The sequence below is a fragment of the Nerophis lumbriciformis genome, linkage group LG13 (assembly GCF_033978685.3).
Source record: "Nerophis lumbriciformis linkage group LG13, RoL_Nlum_v2.1, whole genome shotgun sequence".
Lineage (NCBI taxonomy): Eukaryota > Metazoa > Chordata > Actinopteri > Syngnathiformes > Syngnathidae > Nerophis > Nerophis lumbriciformis.
Window position 1 is genome coordinate 12,367,325 of NC_084560.2, and position 10,596 is coordinate 12,377,920.

The following is a 10,596-nucleotide window of genomic DNA, read 5'->3' on the forward strand; positions in this document are numbered from 1 at the left end:
TAGTAGTGAGGACCAAACCATTTAGTGGAATTAATAGGGGGATATCGAACGCTACGCTTGTTACCACAAGCTACTTGTATCTTTTTACTGGGAAAAAAAAAATAAAAACGCAATTATAATTATGTGAAAAACAATGAGGGGAAAAAATAAACGTATACATAAGTTGTTGTTATTTTCCCGTGACGCCCAACTGCAATAACCCCCATTTTGAAAAGGAATGAGCTCGCTCATCAAGACCGGAAATGCCAACACAAAGAGTTGCTTTCTTAAACCGTGACGGTAAACAAAGAAATAATCCTTTCTAAAGTGTGTGAGGTTTGTCTGGGACTCTGTTCAATTTGAATTGTATGTCATTCATTACAATCAAACAAAAGAAAAAAATCAATCAACATTACATTCAATTAAATGATAAATGAAAAGGAGCAAAAAAAAAATATGTTCAATTTAAATTGTATGTCATTCATAACAATCAAACAAAAGAAAAAAAATAAATCAACATTACATTAAATTAAATGAAAAGGAGCAACAAAAAAAGAATATCCACATAAACTGCAGTGGACATATTTAACATAAGCTGCAGTATATACAAACACATTCGAGATATTTCAAGCTTTGCCCACTTGAAGTTTCCACTTCACCCGCGTGGTGGCAGCACAGTGTAAATCCCACTGAACAACACGGAAAAAAAAGAAGAAGAAGGTATGTGGCGGTTACTAAGGCAACATGAAGAGTGAGCTCCATGTGGCGACGACAACTTCTTTATCAAATACGACGCTTCCAAAAGGGCAAATAAGTCATTATTGTCCGTTGAATGTGGCGACGACAACTTCTCTATCAAATTGGACGCTACCAGAAGGGTAACTAGGTCATTATTGTCCGTTCACTTCTTGCGTAGGCTGACGGGTTTTCAAGCAAGATGGAGAATGAAGAGACAGCCTTGGTAAGCGCAGTTGGTTTTCTATGTACTATCCATGATCGTTAAACAGCTAAATATTACACACATTTAAAACACTTTGGACGTGCATGAGGCTCGTTTAAATGTAACTCCCTCCTTACCTCCGTTACTACAGTGCTGTCACACCCATGTAACTCCCTCCTTACCTCCGTTACTACGGTGCTGTCACACCCATGTAACTCCCTCCTTACCTCCATTACTACGTTGCTTTCACACCCATGTAACTCCCTCCTTACCTGTATACTACGGTGCTGTCACACCCATGTAACTCCCTCACCTCCGTTAGTACGGTGTTGTCATATCCATGTAACTCCCTCCTTACCTCCTTTACTATGGTGCTGTCATACCCATGTAACTCCTTCCTTACCTCAATTACTACGGTGCTGTCATACCCATGTAACTCCCTCTTTACCTCCGTTACTACAGTGCTTTCACACCCATGTAACTCCCTCCTTACCTCCTTTACTACGGTGCTGTCACACCCATGTAACTCCCTCCTTACCTCCGTTACTACGGTGCTGTCACACCCATGTAACTCCCTCCTTACCTCCATTACTACGGTGCTGTCACACCATGTAACTCCCTCCTTACCTCCTTTACTATGGTGCTGTCACACCCATGTAACTCCCTCCTTACCTCTGTTACTACAGTGCTTTCACACCCATGTAACTCCCTCCTTACCTCCGTTACTACGGTGCTTTCACACCCATGTAACTCCCTCCTTACCTCCGTTACCTCGGTGCTGTCACACCCACGTAACTCCCTCCTTACCTCCGCTACTACGGTACTTTAACACCCATGTAACTCCCTCCTTACCTCCGTTACTACGGTGCTGTCACACCCAGATGCTTACAACAGTGTTAGCAGTTTGCTTGTTGTTCCCAGGCTTTAGTCAGATACTATTGCAATGAGAAGTATTTCAAGCACGCCATGGATGCTGCAGCAGCTGCTCTGGCAACATTCAGAGGTGACCCTGTCCTCACTTTCTTCCATGCTTATGGCTCTTTGATGCAAGGTAAGATGCCCTATAAGACCTGTCTAGTTGTGTATGCTACTTTAAACTTGACTCATTGATGGACGTCAGATCAAATTGGAGAAGCCACAGCAGAATTGGACACAATAAAAGATACACCAGATGTGTCTCTTTCCACTTCAATGGCACTTGTTTATGCGGAGAAAAAAAAGACAAACCCAGGTAAGGCAACAAAGCCTTTTTTCCTCGACATAAACACTTGTCAGACATATTGGCAATAATTGATTCTCTGTCTTTTTATTCACAGACAAAGACATAATTCAAGAACTTGAAGTTAAAATTAAAGAGGATCGAAAAAGTGCATCTCCTCAGAGCCTGTATCACGCCGGGATGTTTCTTTGGCTCCTAGGCCGAAATGATAAAGCGAGGGAATACACAGAGCGGATGATCAAACTCTCCAATGGCTCTAAAGAGGTGAGACGTTGCCGCAGGGATTTTGGGTAGATTTGACTGATATTGTTTTGTTAGGGAGTAATCCTGAAAGCATGGATAGACGTGACATGTGGGAAAGAGGCATATGCCAGAAAGGCTGGAAAATATTTTGATGAAGGGCTGAAAGAGGGACCAGATGTTTTTGCTCTATTGGGAAAGGTGAGAATAAAAATACTCTTCAGAAACTCTGTCCCTAGTTTGTATGCATGTTCATGCTGTTATTGTCGTGTCTGCTACTTCATGTCTCTTCCATCCAAGGCACAATACTATGAATATCGTCAGAACTATTCTGGAGCATTAGAAGTGGTAAACAAGGTCATTGCCATTTACCCAGGGTTCGTGCCTGCTCTTATTAAGAAGATGAAGTTGTTTTTAAATCTTCAAGACTGGGAGCAAACCATAGAGACAGCTGTCAGGTAAATGAAACTATAGTTTTTGCCAGACAAATCTTAGATAATAATTTTTCACTGTAACTCATTCATATGCAATGACTATAGTGAGACTTTTGATGATAAAGAGTAAAAACACATCATGTTACTTAAATTCTGCCTTTTGAGCAGACCTGGATAAAGTATGATTGTCAAATATTACATATGCTGTCTCATTTTTAGAGTTCTCCAAATGGATAAAAACAACCTGGATGCTTTACATATGCTAACTCTGCATTGCTTATGTAAAAACGGAGCTAACGCTGAGGTACTTTAACAAACTCAACATTGGTAAATAGAAGTGCTCTTTACTTTACTCATGCTGTTTCTGTATCCAACCTGACAGTCGACAAAGCATCTTTCCAAAGTCATCAGCAGTCTGGAGGTCCTGGAACCACAAAACCCTGAGCTGGTCTACAAGATGTCTCTCGCATTCAGCCGAGTTGTAAGACCATTTCTTTTCTGTTTTTGTCACAGCTTGTGCGTTATTCAAACAACAGCGTGCCTTCTAAATTCCTTCTAGTGTGGCCGAAATGAGACAGTGCTTGAACAGATATTCAGAATGGTGGAAAACGCCTTCTGTGTGACATCATCAAACTCGGATATTGCCACAGAATTGGGGTACCTAATGGTTCTCCTGGGTAAAATCAAGGAGGCGATGAAGTGGTACAAGACTGCTATGACTCTGGATGAAACCAGTCTACCTGCACTGACTGGTAAGAAAGTACCGTAAATGGTTTCTGATGATGAACAACACAAACTCAGAAATGTCTACTGTGTATGTATTTTATATGTTTGTTGCGCAGGTATAATTAGGTGCCAATTGATGGAGGGTCGCCTTGAAGATGCAGACCAACAACTAGAATTTCTAACAGAAATTCAGCAATCTATAGGAAAATCAGGGGTACAGAATAGTCATTTCAAGATACATTTTTGGGGGGGAAAAACATCTTAAAAATGCCTTTTTGTTTTTCAAACACCTTTAGGATCTCCTCTATCTGCGTGCACTTGTGGCATTTAAGAAGCGCCGTCCCCAAGAAGAGGTTACCAAGCTCCTGAACGATGCAGTGGAAACCCACTTCTCTTCTCTGCAGGGTCTTCCTCTTAGTGTGGAGTACTTTCAGAAGTTGAACCCTGACTTCTTGCTGGAGATTGTCAAGGAGTATCTTGCTATGTGTCCTACAAAGGTATACCACTTAGGCTTTAGGTTTTTTACCTCGAAAGTGAATTGTTTTTGTTTCAGCTTGCCGCTCAAGGCCAGTCTCCCGCTCCACTGCTCAGACATTGTGCAGCGCTGTTGGACACAGTGGTAAAGATGGTGCCAGGTCTCCTTCAGGGGGTCTTCCTGCAAGCCAAAGTCCGATATCAGTCTGGTGAGGATTGCATTGCATTCTACACATATTGACCGAGCTTTTTTTTTTTAATTATTGATGTCTTGGTTCATTAAGGTGATGTTGATGCTGCTCAGAGCAGTCTACATCACTGCCTGGAACAGTGTCCTTCTCACACAGACGCTCATCTACTCATGGCACAGATCCACTTGCTGCGCGAGAACTTTTCTCAGTGTTTCCAGTCACTGGAACTTTGCCTTAGCCATAACTTTCAGGTAAGACCATTCCTGTGGACATCTGTCTAACACAAAAAGAAAATACTGCAATGTTGCTTTTCTTGGAACATAAAAAATTAGCACCACCTCTTAAATATTGAGGCTTTTGAATAGAGATCGACCGATATGTTTTTTTCCTGGCCGATACCGATTAATAGTCGTCAATGAAACCGATAACGTATATTTGGAGTCAATATTTATATGCATAATAGTATACATCAGTAATTGGCTAGACAAGGTTTGAAGTTGTTTTAGGAGACGTCGGACCAATAACTACACATTGTTTTATGCGGCGCTAATGTTAATTTTGCACCAAAAATATCGGGAGATTTCACAAACATCTTTATAATGTGTGTCTAATACTGCGAATCAGAGAAGCGTCAACATTGGAATTTCAAAATATTGGTAATCTCAGGTAAAAAAAAAAATCACAATAAGTCGCCAACTACTCAGTTTTATAGCAGGTTATGGATTTATTACATTGTAGTGTTTTCTCGTGAGCAAACCTGAAATATTGCGAACATTTAGGCCTCTTTTACGTAGCTTATAGTTGAGACATTTTTTAAGCTGGCTGATTTAATTTCTTCCGTGATATTACAGAAAGTATGAGAATGTGTGCGGTGTTACCCGCTCTTCTTTATTCTATTTGTCAAGGTATTTACACAAAATTTGGATTTTTGGCAGAAATATCTTTTCTGTCGTCTTCATTTGATTGAATCACGGAACATGAAACTCGCAGCGCTCCTTCTGATGAGCTCACGCTCTAATAATTGCTGCGGCTAGTCAAGCAGACTGGATCGGTGCAGTAGTGAAAACAAACAAAAGGACCCCGGAAGACGCCAGGAAAGAAGGACAAAAACTAGATACCCCGGCAAAAATGAAATGATAGTTGATGGTATGGCAAAAGGAGACTTACTGCAGACAATCAGCACTGCATTAAAAGAAAAATAGTGGCTGTTTGAGCATTGCGGTGAAAGCAGCTGAGCAGACCGGAGAATAATTCTCACAATAACTCAACTAAATGCCCTGTCAGTTTTTTAAAACATATTTGGGCAGAATTATTGCCAATGAGAGTAATTTTTATTCTTAAATTAATTTTAAAAATGCGCAAGAATGGATCTTTTCTCATGCAGGGCAAAAGGGCTGATGCTTGGGCTAAATACTTCACTAATTATTTATTTTTTAAATACTAAATACCAATATCATATGTGTACATATTGTATCTGCTGATGTAGTTGTGAGGAAAAAAAAAGACCGATACCCATATATGTCAAAATACCAAATAATGGCCCAGCCGATTAATCGGTCGATCCCTACTTTTGAAGCGCTTGACAAATATATCGATTTTTGACAGTGTGTCAATGTTGTTGCAAGAGGTATTTGTCATATTTACATTATGTTCCCATTCCCACTTATTCAGTAACACAGAGTGGAAATTCTATTTTTTTCGGGGGGTTTAGAGTTGTGACGATGCGCTGTGTCGGCTGTTGGCATGATCCCACGATGCAGAGAAGGCAAGCAACGTGCAGGCAGAAGGTCGTTTAATGACGTACTAGGCAGAAGAAAAGGTAGAGTAGAAATCAGAAAGCAACAGAATACTGTAGCCTACACTAGATAATGAACCAGCATGAAAGGAGGGTACAGAATGGAAATAAATATAACACATTGGAACAGGCGTGTTGGCAGGACCATGGACAAAGTGAAGGTGCTGCAAAACACATGGACTAAACAGGAAACATTACCAAAACAGGAGTACCAAGACAGGAAATTCCAAACACAGTAAAATAAAAGACACAGTCCAAAATGCCTTGTGGAATCATGACAAGAGTGCTTCAACCACAAGCTGCTTGTCTATTCCAGATTCGAGAACATCCGTTGTATCTCCTGATCAAAGCTCAGGCAAAGAAGAAAATGGGAGAGCTGACTGAAGCTATTCAGACTTTACAAATGGCAATGAGTCTTCCAGGGGTCTGCAGGGCTGCTTCTGCAAAGTGCAAAAACAAGACGGCCCAGTTGAGTCCCGCAGACTGTGTTTCCATTTTTTTGGAGTTAGCTGAGGCCCTCTGGCTTAATGGAGAACAGGTATAAACCATGTGAAATGTGTTTGTTGAATATTGTGTGTAAAGACTCACCAACAAATGAAATGTTACAGCATGAAGCAGCCAAGGTAATGCAGGATGCTATCAATGAGTTCCTTGGGACTCCTGAAGAGGTTCGAGTCACTATTGCCAACGCGGACCTGGCTTTGCTTCGAGGTGACACCGAGTTGGCACTGAGCATGCTCAGAAATATTACACATGAGCAGCCATACTACATACAAGCCAAGCAAAAGATGGCAGACCTGTACCTGAACCACAAAAAGGATAAGCGTCTGTATGTAAGTTGTTACAGGTGAGTGATGAAATAAATGTTGATATAACAGTGATATATTGACGTGTAGTAAAGTACATATTTATACATGTGTCTGTTCTCCAGGGAAATAGTGGACAAACTACCAAGTCCTCACACATACATCTTACTAGGGGACACTTACATGCACATTCTGGAGGTAAATGGCTGTTAATTTTTTTCAAACGGGGTCTTTTCTTTGTTAGAATAACATAAATGCAACATAATTGAACTTGAACATTTTGGTTTGTCAACATTCATATCAATAATGGGCGATTATTGCCACCTACTGTCATCTTTTTGTATTACAATTTGAAAAACCACACACTATCTAAATACAATTCAGAGAATCACTTTTTATTTAGTTTAGATTCAATTCATAATTGTACAGATTTGCCTACATAAAGCCTGGAAAAATGCACTTTATTGTTATTGATGAATGTATTTGATATTTCAGTGTTGACCGAGAAAAATGTACTGCATGCAAAAGCTATCTTCTAAACTTGAATATTATCTGATCATATAACAACATTTTCCAAACATTTTTTGTTATCAAAAATCATTTCGTAATTCTCTGCTTGTCACCTCAATTTATAATCTCAAACCAAGTTGCCAATACATTAATTGAATAATATAAAAATACATTGACGTAATGATGATGATAAACGATACATGCTTGAATACGATTGAAAACAGCACTAAATGATTGTGCCATGTATATGTATGTTGTGTTTACCTGCAGGCAGAGAAAGCCATCGAGGTCTATGAACACGCATTGGAGAAAAACCCCAACGATGGTGCTCTTGCCAGCAAGTTTGGCAAAGCTCTGGTCAAGACTCATTACTACGCCAAGGTTTGTATCAGCTTTTGCGGCGACACACATAATTCCCTTTCATAAGAGAACCCAGTGTTGGCACAAAGCTCCTGTTGCACAGGCAATACATTACTACGAAGCTGCCCTGAAGACCGAGCAACAAAACTTCCTCCGCTATGACCTAGCTGAGCTGCTGATGAAGATGAAGCAATACGAGCGCTGTGAGAGAGTTCTGCATGACGCTCTCTCTCATGAGCCAGGTATACAAATGACGTCTTCCAGTGCAAATACTAGAGTGACTCTACCAAGTTTCTCACACGTCATCTGTGGATTTTGCATTTAACATTTATATCATTGAAAAATAAAATACATCGACTATTTTGACAAAATTTCCGTCATTGATTTTAGGTAAATGTGAAATACATTTTTTAAATACTTGCAGAAAGTGTGTGTCTTTGTCCGTCCCTAAATAAAAGAAAGTAAATTATTAGTTAACATATGTAAAAATTACAGTATAGCCTCGAATATAACATATTTTCCATGTTTAACAAAGTTACGGTAAATAAACTTATAGCAGGGGTCCAAACAGTAGCTTGAGTTACCGGTGGCTCACAAGCTGATTTTGAGTAGTAAAGGGTTGTATTTTTGTTCAATTCAGACCTATTTAATTATACATCACCACAAAATAGCATGAAGACACTGACCACACTGCTTCCTGAATAAAGTGCAATTTAATATAGATAAAACACAAAATCCATTATTTTTATCAAGTTACTTAAATAATGATTAAAACAACTGCACTCCAGAGAAATGCATGTGATGCAGATGAACAGATGTTTTTAATACAAAACATACGTTGTAAATACAGGGCAGCACGGTGGCAGAGGGGTTAGTGCGTCTGCCTCACAATACGAAGGTGCTGAGTAGTCTGGGGTTCAATCCCAGGCTCGGGATCTTTCTGTGTGGAGTTTGCTTGTTCTCGCCGTGACTGCATGGGTTCCCTCCGGGTACTTCGGCTTCCTCCCACCTCCAAAGACATGCACCTGGGATAGGTTGATTGGCAACACTAAATTGGCCCTAGTGTGTGAATGTGAGTGTGAATGTTGTCTGTCTATCTGTGTTGGCCCTGCGATGAAGTGGCAACTTGTCCAGGGTGTACCCCGCCTTCCGCCCGATTGTAGCTGAGATAGGCTCCAGCGCCCCCCGCGACCCCGAAGGGAATAAGCGGTAGGAAATGGATGGATGGATGGACGTTGTAAATACTAACATTTTGTACAAGCGTATTCCGTTTGGTGTGAAATAAGCTATGAAAATAAATGTTACATAAAATGAGAAGCTCTAGGCCATTTTTATTTTGTTAAAGTAGACAGAGGTTTGAGACTCCTGCTTTATAGTATTCATGCATATTAAACAACATTAGATTCTGATCCACTGCCAAACAATGAAATGTTTTATTTCAATGTTTCTAATGTTCACCTTTTTATGTTCAAAGTGGACGAACTGAGTGGGCTCTCACAGCATTGCCAGTATCTAATGCTGTTGGCCAAGGTCCAGAATAAGGTTGATAAAACAGAAGAAGCTTTACTGTCCCTTCAAAAGGTAAGTAGTTCTTGTTTTTGGTGTTTTTATTTTATGAAAATGGTGTGCCACTATCTCTGGGAAAAAAAAGCTATATACTGCATTGAATCAACACAAATTAGCATTAAAAATGTTTTTGTATTCTTAGGACTGTATTTATTAAAAATGATGGTAGCTATTATTGTCATGAATTAAACTGTTCTGTTTGCAGGCGCGAGATGTCCAGGCCAAGGTACTGAAGCGACTGGAATTGGAGGATCCTGACGCCATCCCCAGGCAGAAGCAGCTCGCCACCAAGATCTGTGCGGAGATCGCACAACACTACACAAGTCAGAGGGGCTACGAGAGTGCCATCAAGTCCTACAAAGAAGCTCTTGTGTATTGTGAGACTGATCACAAGGTTGGTACTGCTGAATCAAACCATCCTATGTCCTCCCTTCAGCTGTGCTTGATCAGCCTAAGCATCTTTTAGAATGTCATCATTACTTTTATTAACATTGTAAAGCCTCGGAGGGATTGTTGGATTTATCAACAAGATATCATTTATTCACAAAACTAACTATTTGCAGGTGATGCTGGAGCTGGCACAGATTTTGCTCACACTAGATGAAGTCGATGCGTGCCAAGAGCAATGCAGTGTCATCTTGAAGAACGACCAATTTAATGAGGATGCAACTCTGGTGTGTGTATTTTACTGCATATTTGGTCATAATCTCCTTGGAACACATTTGAAGAGTATTAGTATTTCAACATGTTTTTGTATTTAGATGATGGCTGACCTTATGTTCAGGAGACAAGACTATGAACAGGCTGTTTTCCGCTATCAACAACTCTTGGAGCGCAAGCCAGGTGCAAAATCACCACGTGATTTGATTGATTTTTATATTTATGTACAGTACTGTTCAAATGTCTGAGGCCACAATCAGCATTTTTCACTGCAGTCACTTTGACATCCTAAGAAAACCCAAAATACTAAAACCATTTGCATGTAACTTTGTAGTGGTAATAACACACACACACAAATGTGTGTGTATATATATATATATATATATATATATATATATATATATATATATATATATATATATATATATATATATATATATATATATATATATATATATATGTATGTGTGGGAAAAAAATCACAAGACTATTTCATCTCTACAGGCCTGTTTCATGAGGGGGGTACCCTCAATCATCAGGAGATTTCATATAGATATAGATATAGATATATATATATATATATATATATATATATATATATATATATATATATATATGTATGTATATATATATACATATATATATGGCCCTGCGATGAGGTGGCGACTTGTCCAGGGTGTATCCCACCTTCCGCCCG

General features: G+C 39.6%; 1 protein-coding gene across 1 annotated transcript in view; it reads left to right on the forward strand.

Moving 5' to 3' along the window:
- The first annotated feature begins 515 nt into the window (after positions 1 to 515).
- The window catches only part of ttc21b (tetratricopeptide repeat domain 21B), a 19,958-nt gene continuing 9,877 nt past the window's right edge, over positions 516 to 10,596 (forward strand). Inside the window, exons 1-22 of the mRNA XM_061971701.1 lie at positions 516 to 940; positions 1,841 to 1,970; positions 2,040 to 2,150; positions 2,236 to 2,402; positions 2,457 to 2,579; positions 2,679 to 2,836; positions 3,032 to 3,116; positions 3,195 to 3,293; positions 3,372 to 3,564; positions 3,655 to 3,752; positions 3,835 to 4,035; positions 4,092 to 4,221; positions 4,297 to 4,454; positions 6,315 to 6,536; positions 6,607 to 6,845; positions 6,930 to 7,002; positions 7,585 to 7,695; positions 7,778 to 7,916; positions 9,149 to 9,255; positions 9,446 to 9,634; positions 9,804 to 9,914; positions 10,002 to 10,083. Of these exons, the coding sequence (XP_061827685.1) occupies positions 917 to 940; positions 1,841 to 1,970; positions 2,040 to 2,150; positions 2,236 to 2,402; positions 2,457 to 2,579; positions 2,679 to 2,836; positions 3,032 to 3,116; positions 3,195 to 3,293; positions 3,372 to 3,564; positions 3,655 to 3,752; positions 3,835 to 4,035; positions 4,092 to 4,221; positions 4,297 to 4,454; positions 6,315 to 6,536; positions 6,607 to 6,845; positions 6,930 to 7,002; positions 7,585 to 7,695; positions 7,778 to 7,916; positions 9,149 to 9,255; positions 9,446 to 9,634; positions 9,804 to 9,914; positions 10,002 to 10,083 (2,950 nt within the window). The 5' untranslated portion in view covers positions 516 to 916. The remainder of the gene's footprint in view (positions 941 to 1,840; positions 1,971 to 2,039; positions 2,151 to 2,235; positions 2,403 to 2,456; positions 2,580 to 2,678; positions 2,837 to 3,031; positions 3,117 to 3,194; positions 3,294 to 3,371; positions 3,565 to 3,654; positions 3,753 to 3,834; positions 4,036 to 4,091; positions 4,222 to 4,296; positions 4,455 to 6,314; positions 6,537 to 6,606; positions 6,846 to 6,929; positions 7,003 to 7,584; positions 7,696 to 7,777; positions 7,917 to 9,148; positions 9,256 to 9,445; positions 9,635 to 9,803; positions 9,915 to 10,001; positions 10,084 to 10,596) is intronic.